This window comes from Vanellus vanellus, assembly GCF_965231255.1.
Source record: "Vanellus vanellus genome assembly, chromosome: 8".
Taxonomy (NCBI): Eukaryota; Metazoa; Chordata; class Aves; order Charadriiformes; family Charadriidae; genus Vanellus; species Vanellus vanellus.
The window spans coordinates 29,524,929-29,546,671 of NC_138913.1; the positions used below are offsets into that span (position 1 = coordinate 29,524,929).

The 21,743-nt window shown below is 50.5% G+C and overlaps 1 protein-coding gene across 1 annotated transcript; it reads right to left on the minus strand.

Annotated features, from left to right (window-relative positions):
- Window positions 1–99: 99 nt before the first annotated feature.
- Window positions 100–16,403, minus strand: TF (transferrin). The gene is made up of 17 exons (XM_082487292.1): window positions 16,298–16,403; window positions 14,113–14,276; window positions 13,773–13,881; window positions 11,854–12,045; window positions 11,515–11,650; window positions 11,036–11,091; window positions 9,587–9,756; window positions 9,275–9,461; window positions 7,581–7,735; window positions 7,325–7,418; window positions 6,832–6,867; window positions 6,009–6,167; window positions 3,694–3,838; window positions 2,677–2,741; window positions 2,283–2,467; window positions 768–954; window positions 100–343 (listed from the first exon to the last, which is right to left on the minus strand). Exons 1-17 carry the CDS (start codon window positions 16,338–16,340, stop codon window positions 306–308), a joined length of 2,121 nt encoding a protein of 706 aa, XP_082343418.1. The 5' UTR covers window positions 16,341–16,403; the 3' UTR covers window positions 100–305.
- Between the last annotated feature and the right edge of the window lie 5,340 nt (window positions 16,404–21,743).

Below are 21,743 nucleotides of genomic sequence, written 5' to 3' on the forward strand. Positions count from 1 at the left end.
GTGGCAATAGCCAGGTTGGTATCTGGCACTGTCCCACAGCGAGAGGTACTGAGGAAGGAATGGGCTTAAGGACTGTTTTGAAAGATCTCAGGACACCTGTTTAGATTTAAGATTTTATTTCTTGCTGTGATGGCAGCAGAGAACGGTAAAGTCTCAAACGGCCACTTTCAGAGTGATGAGGAAGGGCAGAGAAAGCAGTGAAGGAGGCAGAGGGCCCTCTGCGGGTGGGTGTTCGGTGCTGAGGGCACGAGAGGAGTCATGGCTTGAAGTTTCCTCCCCTTCCAGCAAGGGACCTTCCCATCTCACTATTTGTCCTCAAGGAAGGTGCACACCTGGAGGAGATCTGAAAAAGGGAAAGAACAGGGAGAAGTTCAGATCCTGCCTTTAAACACTCCCGTCCCACCCATGCCAACAGTGTCATCGCGTGAAAAATATATTCAGTGTGCCATAAAAAAATACGTATATTAATCACAGATTGCACTGAACGCACACTGATGGAACAGGGTGGGTTCTTTTCACTGTTTCTCAAGGTGCATATTTCCCAAAGATGAGTAGAAATCTTTGATTCCCTCTGATGCCAGAGCAGCAGCCTTCAAGGCTGTTTTCAGTTCATCCAAGGAACTTCGAGAAAAGTATACTGGCATCTTCATGAGTTATCCTCCTTTTGCTTTAAAAAAATCAGATGGGCAGCTACAGAAGAAACCGTCCGTGCCTGCGAGGCCGAGAACTGCAATTCACGGACTTCTTCCTGGGGCTGGTACAGTTACCTGATGGGTTGCAGGTATTGAGGCTAGCGACTGAAGCATAGTATTGATCTCCGAGGAATTCCTTGTACGTTATTCCGTCGCGGAGTTTGACCAGACACTTGGTCAAGTCTTTAAACAGAAGGTCCTTGGTTTTTGACTCGAACAGCTTGAACCTGTCTTTCTCGATTCCTTTTGTTCCAAACAGTTTCTGAAATAAAGGCGAGGGAAGAGGTAAGCGTATGTAAAAAGGAGAAAAGCTGGCAAGATTGAGCTCGTGCAAGCCTAGCTCTTAGTCCTCATTCTGCTGTCATTCAGCAGTTCGTTGAAATGTCTTCTATTCCTCATAATTCTTTTCTTGCCACAGAATGGTACAAATTATCAAGCATACTCTAATAAACAGCAATCTAAGAGGTTGGTTTTCTTAATAAAAAGCCCCACTGTAGGAAAATTTTTTTAGAAGTGTTTGGGAGAAAAGATGGTGAAGGGCAAAATGAGACCTGGCAAGGTGTGACTCTCAACAGAGGTGGCCAACACTTCTGCTAAAGAAAGCTGGGATGATACATGGGTGGCTTCTTACAGAGTTGAAATCTACATCCGTGGGAATGACTCTCCTTAAATCCTGTGCACTCCAGACCTTATTACATAGTTTAGAGGAAATTATTTTAAACATCATTAATTAATACTATGGAATGTTTAATAAAACCAGTGTTTTATATAGTTTATAGTACAGTGTTTTATATATGGTCTAGTGGGAGGTGTCCCTGCCCATGGCAGGGGGGTTGGAACTCGGTGATCTTCAAGCTCCCTTCCAACTTAAACCATTCCATGATTCTATGATTCTTCAGCACCATTCTGGGGAGCCCCAGCCAAGCTCTAGAAATTTAGGATTGAATCTTCTGTCCGTGTGGTTAGATGAGGGATCTCTCAGCAGCAGGCGCAGTTGTGGCACGGCTGTCAAAACAGCTTTCCCCCCCCTCCCTCCCCATTTTAACCTCTCACTACATGCAGAGCCCATCGGCAGATGCTGCCAGTGGGTCCTGTGCCGTAAGCTGAAAGCCAAAGGAGCCGAGTGCCTGAGTGCCCCTCAGCAGACCCCGACGCTGGAGCGAATATTAAAGTTTTCAGTGTAAAATCAGCCAGAGCTGGTTTAACTGGGTTCCAGTTACACCAGTAGCTGTAAGACTGTGTGTGTTCGAGGAGCTGCTGGCTTCTCAGGGCGGTGCCTGACCCGGCTGGGTTAGAGACCAGGCACCCCAGAGGAGCTTCTGGAAGAGCATAGACTGAGGAGGAGGAGGTGATAATCTCATGTCACACGAATATAGCGTGACAATAGCAACCACTACCATCCAGCTGTTACCCAAAGGTGCATTTGCTAAGGTGGCAGAGGAGAAAGAGCCGTTTGAAAGGGACAGAGGAAGGGGGACGCGCGGTAAAATCTTTCACGTTGCGCTGACTTAGGGAAACTCAGAGCATCATTGCTCTAAAAATGCAAATGTGCCACATAAAAACATCTCTTCCCCTGTCAGCGCTACTAACCTCTTGTCTCTCCAGCAGCTCACGGACTTTTTTTGCTTTCTCGGGACGTGTGACCACAGCATGGGTGGGAACTTTGGCCAGGTGGCAGTTCCTGTAAGCCATGACATTTTCCCGTCGCCCGTCAGTGCACAGCAACTCAAACTGGTCCATTTTCAGATCTTTGGCCCAGTCTTCTTTATTTTTGCCTTTAAAGAGAATTGGTTTGGAGATTCAGAGATGTTGCATAGCAGAAGAACGTCAGCCTCGCAACACCTAAGCAAGGCATTTGTCCCTGCCTACATGTGCGCTGGCACTCGGGGACTCGGCATGTACAAGTGAGGTTGTGAGGAACAAAAATAATGCCGGCAGGGGAAGGCAGCCCTGCCAAGACCTGTGCAGCAGAACAACCACGTACCGTCAGTGTTTTCCTCGACGATTGAATGCTTGATAAAAGCCACATCCCCCCTCTCGACCAGACACCTGAGAAGTACAAAGAAAGGCAAGTGATGCGGGTGCTTCAATCCTGGCCCTTTTCCCGCAGATTTGGTTCTGACCTATGTCTTATTTCGTAAAATCAGTCCCCGAGGACAGCCAGGTCTAGGAGCCCTGCCATGAATATTTTAAGGATACCTGAAACACAGTCCTTTAACACATTCTGAAAAAAAAAAAAAAAAACAAAAAACAAAAAACAAAACCCCAACCATGCATCCTTCTCACATGATAAGCAGCCGATTCATTATATTGTCAGAAAGGGGAAATTTGGCCAGGTTCGGGATTCATTTTGCTTTTTGCAACGCCTGCCTGCTCGTGTTAATAGCTTCGTAAAAACACTGACTGGCACCAAAAGGACTGCAAACCCCGCAGCAGGATCTCTTTGCTCTTAGCTGTAAATTAAACAAGATTCCTTCTCTTTTTAAATTCACGCCCATTACGAATTACTTAGATTTGAGCCGATACCGAGCGGGTACGGAGGAGACAGCACTGGGGCTGACCTCTGGTCTCTGCATTTTTTTAGAGGACAGCTCATTTTAACTGAGGCAAGCAGCATTTTTCGCAGGGAGTGTCTAGTGGCAGCGTTGTTCGCGCGTCCCCCACCTTTTGACACTTCTTATTTGTGGTTAAAAGTGTAGCGCTGCTGCCATGGTAGGAGGTCTGGTCAAAACGCTTGTGTCTCTCCAAGTTTGCTTGGACATTAATTTTACAGAACGGGACATTTCGCGACATTTTGCATCATTTTGCAGGAGGCCGCATAAAGAAAAAATGTACAGCATACGTATAATATTACACACGTTCAGCAGTGTGACGGAGAAAAAGAGAGAAGGTGAGCAAATTAGCATCAGCGTGAGGCTGTATTCCCTATGTGATCTACCCATAACCTCTGTGATGAGCTCCCAGGGCACCTGAAAGCACCCGGAGTGTTCCCACCACCTACTGGAAAGCTCCAGTATATCCATAGTATTTCTCATGGCTGTTGGCGACGCACTTCTCCGGCGGGACCCTCCCCGAACCCTTGCAGAGTTGGCAGAGGCGGGAGTTAGGAGGAGACCCGGGAGCGCAGCTCTCGCTGAAGTATTCATCTGAAGGCAAGAATAGGGAGAAAAAAAAATAATATCACTTTTCCTGCACTGAAAAGTTAGGTTTTCTTTTAATAATATGTTCTCCCGCTGAATTTGTATCAGCTCTCCCTGGGAGCTGGAAACGGGCTGGGAGAAGGAGCATGCTTCGGTGGACAGCAAATCGCATGTATCCAGTTTTCACGATGAAACTGGTGTCTTGTTATGATCGATACGCAAGCGGGGCCTAAGGCTCAATTGCAACAGGCGCTAGCTTGGCATAGAATCACAGAATCACAGAATTTTCAGAGTTGGAAGGGACCTCTAGAGATCATCTAGTCCAACTCCCCTGCCAAAGCAGGATTGCCTAGAGCACACTACTCAGGACTGCATCCAGGCGGGTCTTGAAAATCTCCAGGGAAGGGGACTCCACAACCTCCCTGGGCAGCCTGTGCCAGTGCTCTGTCACCCTCACCGTAAAGAAGTGTTTCTGTGTATTTGAACGGAACTTCCTGTGTTCTAACTTGTGCCCATTGCCCCTCGTCCTGTCACTGGGAACCATTGAAAAGAGCCTGGCTCCATCCTCCTTCAACCCACCCTTTAGGTACTTGTAAGTATTAATAAGGTCTCCCCTCAGCCTTCTCTTCTCCAGGCTAAAGAGTCCCAGCGCTCTCAGCCTTTCCTCATAAGGGAGATGCTCCAATCCCTCAATCACCTTAGTTGCCCTTCGCTGGACTCGCTCCAGCAGTTCCCTGTCCCTCTTGAACTGGGGAGCCCAAAACTGGACACAGTATTCCAGTTGTGGCCTCACCAGTGCAGAGTAGAGGGGGAGAATGACCTCCCTCGACCAACTGGCCACCCTCTTCCCTATGCAGCCCAGGATTCCATTGGCCTTTTTGGCAACACGGGCACATTGCTGGGCCATGGATAATTTACTGTCTACCACGACCCCCAGATCCTTCTCCTCTGAGCTACTTCCCAGCAGGTCCACCCCTAACCTATACTGGTGCTTTGCATTCTTCCTCCCCCGGTGCAGGACCTTGCACTTGGTTTTGTTGAACCTCATTAGGTTCTTCTCTGCCCAGCTCTCCAGCCTGTCCAGGTCACGCTGGATGGCAGCACGGCCCTCTAGGGTGTCAGCCACCCCACCCAGTTTGGTATCATCAGCAAACTTGCTGAGGATACACTCTGTCCCCTCATCCAGGTCATTAATGAATATATTAAACAAGATTGGACCGAGTATTGACCCCTGGGGGACACCACTGGTTACAGCCCTCCAACTAGACTCTGTGCCGCTGATCACAACCCTCTGAGTTCTGTAAAAAGAAGAAGGTTTTTGCCACAAACCTCTCCCAGCTCACGCGGAGCCAGCCCAAGCCCCCACAGACTTTATGGGACGGCTGAGCTGCTTTTGGCAGCACTGCCCGAGCTTTGGGGGAAGAAGGGAGGGTGGCAAAGGCAGGCAGGAGAACGGAGAGGCTGAGTCTAAAACTTGCTAACGCTTCTTGCAGTTAGAGATTTCCTTTTGATAGTTAGACGCTTAATTTGCCCCGGTCATTTATATGCTTAATTTGCTCCGGTCAATAATATTTCCAAACTATTTTGGTTGGACCATAATTCTCACTGGTTTAAAGCTGGGTGTAGAAGTTGATTTCTAAACAATCTCGAAAGTCCCAGAGCCAATGCCGACTTTTACCCCCTTATTCTCTGGCAGTCAGATCAGTCCCTTTAAGTTTCGGGAATGAAGATCAGCCTCTACCCCCTGTTCTCAGCCCTTCCTCTCCCTTCTGAGATTCATAAAGCCGTCCTTTACCCTCACAGTCAATGCCCTGCACAAAGCACCAGGCCCCCTATACATGGGGCAACCTGTATTCCCTTTTTGGGGAATACCTTTTGGGGTGCTGCAAAGGGAAGGGGAGAGGTGTGAAAAGAAATCAAAGCCCCCAAAAGAGCTGACGTGCCGTATCTTACTCTGATGCAGCCACCAACAGCCTAAAACTTAGTGAGACCTTAAGTAACAGAGTCTTCTCCGCTTCCCACCTCCCACCTCCTTCCCACCTCCCACCTCCTTCCCACCTCCAGTTGGAAATCTTTGAGGCACGAGAAACTTTGAAGATGAGATGAAGGATGGGGAAAACATTTTTTTTGCAGGCAGATGACCGGCTTGAAGAAACGGCTGCAAAACTCGACTCACCGAAATTGCAGCTCCCCGTCTTGTTGTGGATCAAGCCCATGGGGACGTTCCAGCCAGCAGTTCTCCCGACAGCGGTGTGGCACGACTTCTTGCCCTGCAGATTGTTCCATGTGATAGCGCTGTTAGATTTCTTCACAACAGCCACAGCAAAGTAGGATGCTTTCAGAAGATAAAATAGAGGAGGATTAAGGACTGACCCGAGGATCCCACCACGCTCCCTTAGGAAAGCTTTGGCTCCACTCTGGAGAGGACACCTATGAAGACCCCAGCAGAAGCACTTTCCACTTATAAATGATTTGCCAGGCAGCGACAACGGAAGAGCTTGCAGGCGTGGTGCATCTGCTCCCACCATCCTCCTGGGAAATTGGTCTCCCTGACATTTCCCCGCCCCCCAAAACTCTGACACTTGGGTATGCGGGAAGGCTATAGCAAGACATACACGATGATTTCTTATCCCTTCTTTAGCAAAGGATAAAAACCTTCCCTCCTCTCCCTCTTCCCATTTCTTTAAGGAACACAAGATTTCCTAATGCTACAACCGAGACCCTCTTTCTCTGGCGCCGTCACGGTGCGACCGTGCTCCAGATAGCAGCAACTAAGCACAAATCTCTGCCGCTACCATACGCTCTGCCTTGATACCTGCTTGCAGACCCAGACTTTCCATCTGACTACTAAATTTGTCTCTCAATGTTTGATATTGACATTGGACACAGTGGCTCTTTGTGTGGAGACCGCCTGTTTATTCTCCACTCATGACTGCATATATATTTGTCTGCTTATTTCCACCAGGAGTGTTTTCTGTCCCTCTGTTGGCAGTACTTACCTGGTTCTCCTCCTGCTCTGCTGCACTGACTGTCATCTGAGGGAGGGAAAAAGAAGAAGATATTAGACAATAGATACGGCAAATCCAAAAAAAAAAAGGATGGAGCTCACTAAGTTCTGGAGAAACTTCATTCCAGAAGTGACTATTTCAGGTGACACCTTGTGCATCAACAGAACAAAGCACAGCCCCCACCTGCTCCTCGGAGCTAAACCGACTAGTTTTACCAAGACCGGTGCTAAAGGACAGGGACATCATGATTAAAACAAAGAAGAGAGGAGCGGGAGGTCGTTGTGTCCCTGACTGTCGGATGCCCACTGTCCCTTCATGGGAAGACGAGACGTGCAGCAGTGAGCAGAGCTGCCTCCCGGCCCCGTGTGTGTTCCGCAGGAGGCAGCGCTGCGGCTGCTTTTTAGATTTCCGAATAAATCCAGTGCTTTTGCATCAGCCTCTTCCCCACCCCCTGGACCAGAGGGGACGCCCGGGCTGTGCTTACCCTCATAGTTTTCTCCCATCACGGGCACCAAGCCACACACGCCGGCAGTGTAGACAAAACCTCCGTCCAAGCTGATCGCGTCTGCTTCACCTTTCTGCAACGAAAACGGCACAGCAATGAAACGACGCCGTATGTCCCCGGACCAGTGCTTTTCAGAAACCTGCCCCATCTATTCCCAGGCTGAAAAAAGCAACGCTGCTTTTCATCCGAAAGGTTCATAGGGAGGAAAAAAAAAAAAAAAAAAAAAAAGCCGTACCATGATCTTAACAATGCACTGCTTGGTGTTGTCTGCCACGGTGCACTCCACCTCCCCATTGCTCATCACACTCCAGAGGTCACACTTGTCCTTCTCATTCTTGCCGACTGCACACCACCGTGTCTTGTTTTCTCTGCGGTTGGGGTTCAACTGATCTGTGAAACCGGCAGACGAAAAAAAAGATAAGCCTAGAGCCCTGCTGAGAAATAAGGTTACCAACAGGCTATTTTAGAATCATCATCATAGAATGGTTTAGGTTGGAAGGGACCTTGAAGATCCTCTAGTTCCACTCTCCTGCTGTGGGCAAGGACACCTCCCCCCAGCCCAGGGACACCTCCCTTGAACACCTCCAGGGATGGGGCAGCCACAGCTTCTCTGGGCAACCTGCGCCAGTGCCTCACCACCCTCACAGTGAAAAATTTCTTCCTAATATCTCATCTAAATCTCCCCTCTTCCAATTTGAAGCCATTCCCCCTCATCCTATCACCACATGCTCTTGTAAAAAGTCCCTCCCCAGCTCTCCTGTAGCCCTTTAGGGACTGGAAGGGGCTCTAAGGTCTCCCCGGAGCCTTCTCTTCTCTGGGCTGAACATCCCCAACTCTCCCAGCCTGTCCTCCCAGCAGAGGGTCTCCAGCACTCCCAGCATCTCCAGTGCCTCCTCTGGCCCCGCTCCAACAGGTCCATGTCCTTCTTCTGTTGTGGGCTCCAGAGCTGGAGGCAATATCCCAGGTGGGGTCTCACAAAAGCAGAACAGACATTAACCTACTTCTGCAAGAGGTTCTTGTTTAAAAAGCCCTGGGCTGGTGTGAACGGAAGGGATGGTTCTTAAGCTGAAGGATGCCCAAAAATCAATTTACGGGTCAGAAAGGAGAAATTCTGCATAACACAAGCCGTTCATGCAGATTCGTGTTAGCTAAAACATTGCAGCCACTAAGCCACCATGCGTTAATAGTACTTGGTGGTGCGGCCTATAATATTTCTCCAGACCTCATAGCCCAGACAAACGTGAGACTAAGACCAGACCAAGCTGGAATAATACAGCCTAGTTATGTTCCTGCAAAGTGGCATTTGAATAATCTGTCTTGATGCTACATGAAGTCTGTGCACCCCCTTCCATAAATGCCACGGCGGCTGAGCCTACAACAGAGATCTCTGAGCAACTCCACGTTTTAAGTGGATTTCGGGGGACATTTGCGGGATGTTTGATTCTCAGAAAGCCAGCTAGGACATCGGTTAATACTTGATGAGTCTAGATAGAAATAAAGGACAGTGTTTCCCTCAACTGGCCAATACTGGACTTGGTGTCCTGGGATGTTCCCTTCTCTTATGCCCCAGAAATTGCTTGACCATGCCCAATCCCTACCACCAGCTGAATAACCGTGGGCAATTTTTGTTGTTGTAATCGTGGTGAAGGCAGGAGGGGTGGAGTGCGTGTAAATTTTCCACCTTCATCGCTGTACTGATGATGCTATTTTGACTTTGGCCTCAACAAATTCCTTTTGCTGATGTAACCGAAGTTTGTGAAGATTGTGTGATTGTCATGATAATACCTTTCACTGGAAATATTTTACAGAGAATACTGTCTGTGTTTGAAAAAAAGAAACCTCTGTTCCTTTTCCCAGACGTGTTTGCTGATCCCATCTCTTCAAGGCAGCTCACGCTGACACGACATTAGTATTTCAGGTCCTGCCTACCTTCCTGAAGGCTCTGGATGGCACTGTAGTACTCAAAGCCGAGGTAGAGCTGGGAATCCATCAGAGCTGGGATACGCTTCAGCTGTATAGCAGAGTCTTTGAAAAGCAAGTCTTTGAGGCCTGGGTCCTTCTTGCCAGGTGGCCCAAAGAGCTGGAAGGCGCTGCTTGTGCCCACGCCAAATTTTTCCTGCCATAAGGGAAAAATAATCAGCAAATGACCGTACCAAAGTGCTTGGAAATCTGGAGAGAGCAAGCAAAGCTAGGGGACAGAAGAGGGGACGCTAGGGGAAGGAAAGGAGAGCTTGATGATACCTGTGCTTTTGAGAGAAAGCTCCAGATGTCATCAACCTTGCTGTCATCTCGAGCCACAACGGCGTGAGCAGGCACCCTGGCCCAGTGACAGGCTTTGTAGTTGTCCACGGGCTGACGGCTGCCATCCAGACACAGCAGCTCGTACTCGTCCTTCTCCTCCGGGGCATTTTCTGGAAGAAGGGAGGAACCATGAGTTGCAGCACCATGAAAATAGACCAAAAAAAAAGCCAGTCTGGGGCAGCTTTGTAATGAATTTATTTCTGTGGAACCTCGGGGGAGAGTTCTTCACAGAAGACAGTTTGCAATGGTGATGGGGTCATCGTGGACATACAAGGGCAGTGCAGAAAGGAGAATGCATGTGCCTGTGAAAAAGAGATTGTCTCTGCCTCTGTCATAACTCACCTGACAGTTAAGGGGATTTATGTGGCAGTAGTGCCCAGACATCCATGCATGTACAAATAGATACACATAGATTTGCAAACACTGTACAAATGGATTGAACGGATCAGGAGCCGCACGTGGTCTGTGAAGGCCAGCAGCGTCAAGGCTGAAAACAGAGCCCAGGTCAGACATCACAGGGTTATGGGAGAATTCAGGTGGGAAGGGACCTCTGAAGATCTCCGGTTCGAGCCCCTGCACAAAGCAGGCCAGGTTGCTCCAGGTGGATCTTGAAAACCTCCAAGGATGGAGAGTGTACAGCTGCCCTGGGCAACCTGTCCCACTACTTGACTGTCCTCAAGGGGAAAAAAATTTCCCTTTACCAGACGTCTCCTATTTCAGTTTATGATTATAGTTTCTCATCTTTCCACTGTCCACCTCGGTAAAGATCTTGGCTCAACCTTCTTGCTATACCTCCTTGTAGGCACAAGCAGAATCCTCTGAGGTCTCCCCAAAGCCATCTCTTCCCCAGGCTGATCAGGCCCACCCCACTGAGCATCTCCTCGCAAGACAAGTGTCCCTGCCCCATGACCATCTTGGTGGCCCTCCACTGAGCTCACTGAAGGTCCTGGGTGTGCCAGGCCATCTTCCTTCTCTGAGAGGTGTGGAGTTAGTGAACTCTTGCTATGGGCTGAATTCCCTCCAAAATCCCTCCTAGAGGGATGGGTGAGCGTCATTGCCTACGCAATTGCTCACCCTGCGTTTGCTGTGATAAAGTTACAGCTGGCTCTGAGATGGGGCACCAACGATAATACCATTGAACTTAAATCAAGCAGGTTTTCCTTCTTCAAAGAACCCCACAGAAGAAGTGGACCCCACCACAATCATATTTTTCAGTAACGAGGAAGAGTCAACAGAGTGCAAAACTTGTTTCTAGAGGTGAAAGGAGAAGAGGTTTGGGGCAAACCTGGAGAGGAGTCAAAGTCTGCACAGTGTAGAGTAATTGCAGGACAAAGTGGCAGCGAGAGGTTGGACTGGAAAGGAGAGAAGCACGTGGTCTCACAGGCCTACCTTGAACGGTGGTGTGTTTCACAAAAGCCACGTCTCCTTTTCCATCTTTCAAACAGCTGCAGGCGGGAGGAACAGAAGAGATGTTAGAAAAACAGACATCGTGGCTCCCTGTCTCCTGTTTCAGCAAATTACTTCGTCACAAACTGCAACCATAGAGCAGTAGTCTTCCCCCTCCCCCAAAAAAAGCGATGCTGGCAGGGATGAAAATGTAATGGCAGAGCAGTCATGCTCAGTTAGACTTAGCACAACGCTAATGCTCTGTGTTCTTAAGTCTGTGCAAACCCATACAACCCAGCTGCCTCTCTCATCTGCCTGCCAGTTATTACTAATTGGATCTTTAATTACCAGCGTTGCCAGTTGTTCTACAAATTCAGTCTCCCCAGAACCCCTAATTACAACGCAGCCCTCCCTGGTATAACGGAAACCTGCATGTGTCAGGGCTAGAGTGTTTCCCCAAAGGAAAAATAACTTTCACTCACTGAAAAGCTCCGGAATATCCAGAATAAGGTGCTGTGCGGGAGCATTTGGTTTTGGAGTCGCCCTTGCACTGACGGCAGAGTTTTTGTTCAATGGTGGCACCAGGCACGCAGCTGGCAGAGAAGAAGTTGGCCACCGCTATGGATGAGAAAGAAGCAATAGTTAGTCTAAAATCCATTTTCACAAGGACCTGGAAGGGAGGGTGTGCATCAAGAATGTCAGCGAGTCGAGTGCTCTGCCAGCCACCCCTGGACCTGCGCAGGAGATGGGGTGACATTGCTTTCATCATGCCACCCACCTGCTTCACTCCAGCCCATTCATCTCGCCGTCTCCCACCTCACCTTGCTCGATGGAGCCTGAGTCTTTGCCGTCCCACTTGATGTCTCCCCGGTGGAGGAGTGTCCCAATGGGGATGTTCCAGCCAGCGGACCTGCCCAGGCCCGTGTGGCAGGAGGTCTTGCCCTGCAAGTCGTTTATTGTGAAGCCCGTTCCTTTCTTCACGACGGCCACAGCGTAGTAGTTGGTTGTGGAGCCTGCAGAGAGGGGGAAAAAAGCAGGAAAGCAATGAAAAAGCAGGACTTAGCAACATTTCAAATCCTGCCAAGCTCCCGATTTCAGAGAATAAAGTGCCGCGCTTCCAAATATTTAGCAACTTGGCTTGAACACTCATGGTTTTCCCGTTTTCTTAGGGATGAGCTACACCATCAATATCAAACCAATGCTGCACCTTACAACTTGTAACGGTAAGTGACCTGAAAATACTATGACACGCAAAATGCGTTGCCACTGGACAGATGTTAGGCAAGCCCATAATTTTATAAGGATGCTTCAACAAGCCTTTTTGACAAATCTTCTTTGGAAAGCCTTTTCTCAAATGCCGTTGCCCACTGGAGCATACACATAAGCCTTGCGAGAATGAAATTCCACATTTAGTCTTTAAAATTATACCTAGTCCGTCACATGCTACATACGAACAAAGTGATGTAGTTTTAGGGGTGGCAGAGACCATGGCCATCCATTTAATAGCTGTATTTTCTTAGCTACTGTGTTGGGAATGACTCCGCTCTGTTTCTTTGATCCTGAATATTGCGTACAAACGGGCTGAACTCCAGGACGGAGGTCAAAAGAGATTGGGAGCTTTGAACATGGTGGGATTGCATGAGGCAAGAAAGACAAAAATGGAGAAATAACATCTGTTCGGCCCCCAAGAGAAAGATGGGAGAGATGAAGGACAGTACAGAAAGTGAGCAGGGATGGAGCAATAGAGCTAACTCTTATCAGAATGGATCGCTGCAGAGCACTTTTTATGCCTTTTTTTTTTTCTGTGCATAGCCTGCACCTCTTGCCTCAGTAATCTCAATGGAGTGTTCCTCCACAACCGCTAATGGCAATGCTGTTGCCTCTTCAAGCTTTTTTTTTCCCTTGACGACTGCGCAGGAAGATACACAGGTTATCCGTGCTATCTAGCTTGGTGTTTTACCTGCGTAGTTCAAGATCACTGAAAGCAGAAGATCTCTGGGACGAGCATAATTTTTAGGCCATGCGTCAGGACGACCATGGTTTCTGCTCACGGTGCTCTCCTTCATGGCCACTGCATCATCATGGGATCAATGACTTTCATCTCAGCTAACGTCAGAAATGGGGCACTGGCTCTGCCCCTTTCCGTTGCAGTGACTCTATGACCATGGGTGATGATTCACACTTTGGTGTAACTGTCCCCCACCCCTTCCCCTCTGGGATCTGGAAGCCAGGGGCAATATCCCGGACACCCAACAGAAATAATCATAGAATCATAGAATAGTTTGGGTTGGAAGGGACCTTTAAAGGTCATCTAGTCCAACCCCCCTGCAGTGAGCAGGGACATCTTCAACTAGATCAGGTTGCTCCAAGCCCTATCCAACCTGACCTCGAACACCTCCAGGGATGGGGCATCTACCACCTCTCTGGGCAACCTGCGCCAGGGGCTCACCACGCTCATTGTAAAAAATTTCTTCCTTGTATCTAGTCTAAGTCTTCCCTCTTTTAGTTTAAAGCCAATACCCCTTTCCTATCGTAACAGGCCCTGCTAAAAAGTTTGTCCCCATCTTTCCTTTAGGTACTTTAAGTACTGAAAGGCTGCGATAAGGTCTCCCTGGAGCCTTCTCTTCTCCAGGCTGAGCAACTGAGAGTAATAACGTGGGAGCTCTGTGTGGAAAGGATGGCCTTTGCACTATCAGTTTGTTACCACCATTTGGCTTAAAAACATTGCGTGAAAATGTACCTCCACTTTGTTCGTAGACCTCAGCAACAATGGGCTTCAGCTTGTAGGGGGCAAGGCCTGCCTCAAAAACTTGACCACCGTCCAAGCTAATGGCATCTGCTTCATTATTCTAAACAACAAAAAGAAGTTGGTCAATATACAAAGAGCAGGGACGCGTGAGGGAAAACGCTTCCCCGGAGTCTCTCGGGGATCCTTGTGGGTGAGTCGTCCTCTACAGAGGAATCACAGGGAGCAACCGGTGACTCAAAGGAAACCCCCAGCCTTCTCCAGGCTGCTGAAACCCCCAACATTCTCCAGGCTGCTGAAACATCCTCAGTGCCCAGCAACAGTGCCCACTCACCGAAATGGCTTTTATGCAGTCGAGGTACGTTGCTTTCTGCAGGCAATTCAATGCAACACTCTCTTGTTGCATGAGGTCCCTTAGACTATTGCATTTGTTCTCTTCTGCTGAGGATATTGTGCACCATCTGATGCTTGGCTTGGAGGAAGCAGCAAAACACAGAGCTGTAGAAAGAACCAGAAATAAATAGTCTCAGAGAGGTAGAAAAGCACCACATGGAGAGAAAAAGCTTCTCTGAATACGCGATCTCTGGTTCCCCGCAGTCCTGGCCCCAGGTGATGGCCGGGTGCAGGATCTCCCTTGTACATCTCCTAAGTCATGCAGGAAGGCCGCTTCTTTTTTTGCCTGACGTGTGCACCTTCAGGAACATCCAGGAGGATGATTTCTGTCCCTGGGTAATGTTTGTCCTGCACAGCATCATGGTTCAAACAGCCCGAGCTCACGGCAAAGTCCACAGGAGTAGGAGAACCAATCCACACACTTTGGTAGAAATCAAACTCAAGACTTTGCAAAAGTGGAGAGAAAAGGCAGTCCACTGAAGCAGTGTCTTTGCAAATAACCTGGTCAAAACTATATTCAGTATGTTGCCACGCATGACCTCGGCAGCTAGATGATCTGATATACTTAACTGTCTCTTTATGTCTCGGCTCCTCCACTACATCCAGTAACAGAGATGCCATCCCACCTCCGCACTCCTTCTCTCCTAAGAGTCCCAAACCCAACCAGTAAATGTAGCTGACTGGCTGCTCTGGGAGACCGGAGCAAAGCCAAGACCTCAGGTGGACACAGACTCACACCTCCTTCAGCGACCAAAACACCAGAAACATTGGAAACTCGCAGTTAAAGTACGTGGCTTTACCTCTGCCCCTTCCTGGCAGGACTGCGCAGACCGAGAGGTTGTATGCACAGCTCCCTCCCTCCAAACCCCTGACGGCGCATTTCATTCAAACATCTCCAGCTCCACCTGTGCCGTTTCCATTCTCTCTTTCACCTCTGCAATATTCTCTCTCACTTCGCTTTTGAAGTGGAGGTGCTGAATTTGGCCACAGGGAGAATCCTCAGCCTTAATTCCCGCTGCTGTCGTCATCTACGCTTTTCAAGTCTTGGCTGCACAAAGCCATGGTCACCTTAATGTAGTGCTGGCAACCATGCAACCCTGGGCAGAGGCTGGACGGGGACCTCCTGAGGGAGTGGGCCCGGCTGCACTGGTGGACACGGTGAAGGTGACAGGAGCCTGAGTGCCACGGCCTCTGCCGCCGAGCTTTTGGGCAACCTCTTGGCTCCTTCCGCGCAGGGGAGGAGGAGATACTCTTCACTGTTAATAAGACATCATTGCGCGCTACTACCCAGCAAAGGTGCTCGAGGACCTTCCCATGCCAGCGGCACAGGGAGCGCTTCCCACCAGGGGACATTAATCACCACGGCACCTGATTGGGTGGGTGGGGGCAGAAGATGATCCGCTGCCTGCTCCGAGAAGGGGACCCCTCTTTCTCTTCCCAGTCAGCGGTCCCCAGGTCAGGACCAGGCAGCAGCGCTCTCCTTGCGAGCAGAGGGAGGACTCGTCGCTTCAAGCAGAGACGATTTAGGCGTAAAATACACGGGAGCCCCAGCGAAGTGCAGCCGCGGCGGCAGGAGCAGAGGGGGGAGCGTGCGGAGTCTTTCCTTATTTAAGCTCTATTTTATTCTCACTGCCTTCAGGTTTAACCCAGCACGGTTGCAGGCAGGCAGGTCTTGCTCTAGTTTTCACACACACACACCTTGGTTGAACTCCTGCTCCTCTCCTGGCACAGCAGTTGGCCGGAGAGTGATTTTTTTTTCCCCCCTTCGCCCCATGGCAGCTGGAGCATGGAGCATCTCCGGAACAGTCTCCCCCCCATCCCTGGTGGTGGGTGCCGAGCATCCCTTCTCCTCGCCAGCCGGGTGTTCAGCAGCTCACTGTGGGGGACCTGCAGACCTCCCTCCAGCCTCCACGGGCTGGCCCAAGGTTTTTTTGTTGATGGAGATCCGCAGCTGCCAAAGCAAGCATCTGGCAGGCGCTCCTTTGCTTTTAATTAACCGCTGCCTGGGTCCGGCACGTGCCGCAGCTCTAAACCAGCCTCATCTAGGGGGAGAGCCTGAGGTCCGGGGGAGGGGGGGGTTTGAAGTCCTCCTTTCCCCCAAAAACCTGCTTTCAGCAGACACTTACCCACTATCCCGAAGGACAGCACAGTAGCGAGTACGAGTTTCATACTTGAGCGGGGAGTGAGGTGCCGAGGAGGGGGCTGCAGCAGCCTTGGTCACAGACCGTCCCCTCCAAGTCTGTGATGGCTCTGGAACCGCTTTCTTCCCTTTTTATAGAGGAACAGCCCTGGCTGTGTTTGCAGAAGCAATGACCTAACGCTGTTTGTCCTTCCTTGTTTCTCAATAGCTCCTAAATCGCACCCCCCCACCCCCCCTCCACGGATCAGCCCATTTTTAGGAAGCCTTTGGCTTTGGCACTGAACCCCTCCGGCAGGCAGGAGTCAGAGCGGGGCAAGGTGCTTTTCATTTTACAAGGGGCTTCAGATGGAAAATTCCCAAGTTGTGACATTTGAATTCCCCTGCGGGGCTGAAGCGCCACAGGGGGCGGGGGGGAAAGTTGGGGGGGTGGGGACGATTTTCTTTGTGCTGGCCACCCCCTGCCTTGCGCAGCCTAATCTCAGAAAGTCCCTGCTGGCTCCAGCCCCAAGTTTTTGCATATTTGCCAGTAACTGCTGCTGTTGTGCCCATCGCCCTTTGGCTCGCAGCACCCCGAGCGCCGGCCCGCTGCCTTGGCAATGGCAATGGGGTTGAAAGAAGCAGTAAATGTTCCTTCCACATGAGCTGGCAAGCTTCTTGCACGGGCAAAGAAAGTCAACGGCAGTGACCAGGCAGCTCAATAAGTGCCCTGCAGCCAGGAGGAAAGAGCATGCTGTGCCGTCGTTAAGTTCTTGGGATGAACCTGGGAAGAAATGCTGAGATCAGCGGTCACCCTCCCCCCCCCGCCTTCCTCTGCAAAACCTCTCCATCTCATCATATCACTTATCTCCCTGCAGGCAGGACCAGAGGGCATGGCTAGATTTACAAAGGTCTGCCTTCGTCATGCTGTCCCGGGCTCAACGTCCCGATCTTTGCTGTAGGCTACAGGACCAGGTTCAGGTTGACTTTGGCACATGCATGCTAAATGAGAGTCCCTGGACCACATCAGCTAGCCCACAAACCCTGGCAGCATCCCTAGACGGCAGCTGCTAGGGCTGGTCCACCCACCATGTCCACCAGCCACAAGCTACAAGAGTTCTGTAGGAACCCAACGGTGATGTCCAGCTGCCAGGCTTGGTCTCAAGAACAACCAGCCTCCCTTTGTGATCTTCTGGATCTCCTGCACAGGTCCTTCCTCTCCCATTGCCTGCACCCTCCAGGCAGCAGCGCCACAGGCTTGCCCACAGTGGGTTCCTGGCTGAGGTTGGCTGGAAGCACCCTGGGTTGGCTCTTCCCCCTCCTCCCAGCAGGCTCGGGGCACAGCGACCTGCAGGTGGGAGGTGGTGGCCAGAGTGGCTTCAGTGCAGGTGGGAGCCTAGTGTCAGGTCAAGGATATGGCTCTACAAAGTGACCCGGGGAAGGAGGCTGCTGGAGACCTTCAGGCAATGACCACCTCCACTGTGGCACCATGAGCCTGCCCTACCTGTGACTCTGGCTGCTGGAGGTCCCTACAGGCTGAGCGAGAAGCACGCATGGCCATGCTGGTTATTTCAGCATCGCCTTTAGCAGTTCCTTCAGCATGGCTAGTTCATCTCTTCTCTTCACCCCTTGCTTTCCCAGAAGAGCAGCACTTCTTGTGTCCAGAGCATCTCCAAACACTGCAACCGGGGGCGGGGACACACAGACTGACTGGCTCCCATGATAAGGCTTCCTTCCCTTTTAAAAGATCTCCCATCTGTATTTACTCCAACAAGCTGTGGCCCTCCAAGGTCTTCCTCCACTGAGACACGTAGACGCCACTGAAATCCATCCCCAGCTCCCCATGGGTCTCACCAATCCTTGCCTCACTCGGGCAATGCCTGCCTGCAATGTCCCCATCCACGGGAAGAAGAAGCACGAAGGCTCACAGGAGGCTGTCCCACATGGTTCTTCCATAGCTTTTTGTTGATTTGTTCCAAAATGCCTCTTCCAACAGATATCCCAAGAGAGCCTAGAAATTGCAGTGCCACTGAAAAATCAAAGCTATCTGAGCACATAAATAATGGTGAAAATATTTGGACATTTTGACTCCACAAACTAAGTAGTTACAATACTATCCAGAGCAGATAAAGGTATTTTTGCCACATGACAGGTGAAGGGAAAAGACGCAGAAGAACATTTGGGAAACATAAAGGGTCTGTTCAAGCAGTAGAAGAGCAGTTGCTGGAAGGGCCCATACTGTCTTGCCTTCTGCACATGCTTCCCAGCCCTTTGTACATGGACCACTCACTGCTCTTCTCTCTCCTCTCAAATCGCACCTCAACCCCAATACACTCTGTATCTGCCAATGGGACGGCTGAGAGGTGGTGACATGATGGGTGGTTTTCACTCCACACCTCTTTCCCTGGCCCTCCCAGGTGGCATCAGGGCAAATCCAGGGGTGAAGGAAAAAGCTTGGATTGCAATGGATTTTTACTGTTTACCTCTTGTCCTCCACCCTTTACCAGTAGTCTCCTGGATTTCCAGATATCCAGCCACTAGTCATCTGGAAAGTCACTGGCCACATACAGAGCAGCTTCTATATACCTCGTTTTGATGCTACCAAATCCTACCTTTCTCCACGATGGAGTTCCATTCATCTCCTGGTCTGCATCCATCTTGGGACTGCTTCTTCCATAGCTTTGCCTCTCCTGTGGCCAAGATCTGCCACTCCAACCTGCCGCAGTAGAGCTCCAGGGAGAAGAAACTCTTCCAACATAGAGCTTGCCTTGGAGGTACCCAGTGGCAGAAGCACAGCAGATTGGTGATGTGTCCTGCAGGCCACCTGGGCTTGAAGGCTCAGAACTTGATCTCCAAAGGACCCAACAGGCCTCCAAGATGCTTCTTTCTGAGGAGTACATCCCACCAAGGGAAGCCTTGGATGGAAAAGGTGAAGTATTCTGGGTGGCCTCCAGCTGCAAAATGCCTTGCTTTTTGAATCCAAGAGGGACAAACTTCTTGGTGCAACCAACTTCTTCCCCTGAACGTCTGTCAGACAACTGCTTTTCCAAGTTTTGTGTTAGAAAATGCACGCTTTTTCCCACAGCAGGTCCTCTCTCACACTAAATACACACACGTGCTTCCACAAGTTCGAGTTAGATCCATACCTCGCTGCCTGAGTACACGGTTTTGTGCAAAACCAGAGCTCCTTCCATGCCCAAACACATGTGTCTGGCTGACTAAGCTGGGCCAGTTCTTACTAATGGTGGAAATTCTTATTGTCTTTTAAGGTACGAGGTCAATGCTCTGGCTTGTGCAAGCAGGAACATCTTTACCAGAAAGGACAAAGCAAAGCCAGTGCCTCTCAGACTTTGTCCTTGTTGTCCAGAAAGCACCAAGCCTTCTGTAGCGTGCATCTTCGTGAGACGACCTGAATTCTTATTACACATCAGGGGTTCGTTGTATTGCGACACTACGGATCCCAGCTGTTATGTTTGCAGAAAGAGGATGCTGCTAAAAATTACACGAGTGATGAAGAAAGACAAATTAACACACCCTCTGACTATCCACGGGTCACTAGTCGTGCATAAACACATCTGAACCCTAAGAAAAGAACAGGGCTCATCCCCACGCTAAGTAAAATTGAAGGTACAATAATACAGCTTATTTCCACATCTCCCTTATTACTGCAAACCACGCTGTGGTTTGTGGTTGAGAGGAGGCTGGACCGGAGTTTTGGTTGCTTCCTAAGGAAAGGCCGTTTGTTTTAATTGGGCTGGGATGAAGTTAGAGCTGGCACAACTGCCTGGGTGAGGGCTCAGCTTTGTCACGGTGTTGGCTGCTCCTCACAGCAGAGCTCATCCTGGAGCCGACGCAGCTGAACGGAGCCTGGAGCCAAGCTCTGGTTGTGTGTGCACGCGGGAAAAATATTAACCAGGGAGAGGGGAAGCTGCGATCAATGTGCCACACCAATACAGGCATCTCCTCCAACTCCTTGGAGGAGTTATTTCCGTAGAGGTGCTCCTATCCAGCAGCAGAGGGCTTTGGAGCTTGTGCTGCTCTTCGCAGGGGTCACCAGGCTGGCAGTTGTGTGATGAAGACCCAGCTCACCTTGAGAGATTAAGGAGAAAAGGCAATGAAAATTAGAAGAAAAGAAAAAAAAAAAAAAGGGAACCATGAGAACCATGAGGTGGGATGGGCTGAGGGCTTGTCTATAGGAGCTGGCTTGTTTCCCTCTAGAAATGGGAATTTCTACTTTGTGGCTTGGAGAAGGCTGGAGCCTGCTCACGACAAGGACGCCAGCGTGGTCAACCGTGAAAGCTGGGCTCAAGTTCTTGTCCTGGTCTGGCCCTGCAGGTCACATCACAGCAGGTGAAGGCAAAAGAGCAGCCTGATGGGAACCTGTTTTCCCAGACCATCTTCCCTGCTCCTCTGTCCACAGCGCAGGATGGGACACGAGACTGACACTGAACCAGCAACGGTGCCCATCTCGAGAGATGGGAAATGACGATGCTGGGTGGTGAAGGGATGGAGAGCAGCCCTGCAGAGAGGGACTTGGGGATACTGGTGGATGACAAATTGGACATGAACCAGCACTGCGCCATTGCAGCCCAGAAAGCCACTGGCATCCCGGGCTGCATCCCCAGCAGCGTGGCCAGCAGGGCGAGGGAGGGGATTCTGCCCCTCTGCTCCGCTCTGGGGAGGCCCCCCTGCAGTGCCGCCTCCAGCTCGGGGGTCCCCAGTAGAAGACAGACACGGACCTGTTACAGCCGGTCCAGAGGAGGGCCGCAAAGATGACCAGAGGGATGGAACACCTCTCCTATGGAGAGAGGCTGAGAGAGTTTTGGTCGGAAAGATGGAGAGAAGAGACCTTTTAGCAGGGTCTGCAGTGACACGACAAGGGGTAATGGTTTTAAAATGGAAGAGGGGAGATTTAGATTGGATATAAGGAAGAAATTCTTTACTGTGAGGGTGGTGAGCCCCTGGCGCAGGTTGCCCAGAGAAGCTGTGGCTGCCCCATCCCTGGAGGTGTTCAAGGCCAGGTTGGAGGGGGCTTGGAGCAACCTGGGCTGGTGGGAGGTGTCCCTGCCCAGGGTGGGGGGGTTGGAACTGGGTGGTCTTCAAAGGTCCTTTGCAACCCAAACCCTTCTGTGATTCAATGTTCAGGTACCCAGGAGGGGCGGGGAGCAGTCACGGGGCTTCTGCAGAGCTGGCTTACCCGGTATGTCTAAACATCTGGGGGAAATCCCAGCACTCCTGCCCAATGCCAGGTCTGTCCTGGAAGAGAAAGTCACTCACTGGTTCCCTGGAGCCCCGGTTGGCACAGGGCTCGCAGCAGCTGTAAGCCACACAGTGGGAGTGCCAGCTCTGCGAGCGTGTCCGTGGCCAACGGTGGACTGGGACCAGCTCGGCATTCCCCGTAGCTCCCAAGGCCTAACAGATACCTGGAGAGCTGTGGCAGTCTTTCCAGAAACACA

What these genes read in the sequence shown, in the direction of transcription:
- TF (XM_082487292.1), bottom strand. Translation starts at nt 16,340, where the DNA reads ATGAAACTCGTACTCGCTACTGTGCTGTCCTTCGGGATAGTGG. An exon ending in ACTGCATAAAAGCCATTTCG is followed by an intron (nt 13,882 to 14,112) that starts GTGAGTGGGCAC and finishes TTTGTTGTTTAG; the next exon opens with AATAATGAAGCAGATGCCAT. An exon ending in GACGGGGAGCTGCAATTTCG is followed by an intron (nt 3,839 to 6,008) that starts GTGAGTCGAGTT and finishes TCTTGCCTTCAG; the next exon opens with ATGAATACTTCAGCGAGAGC.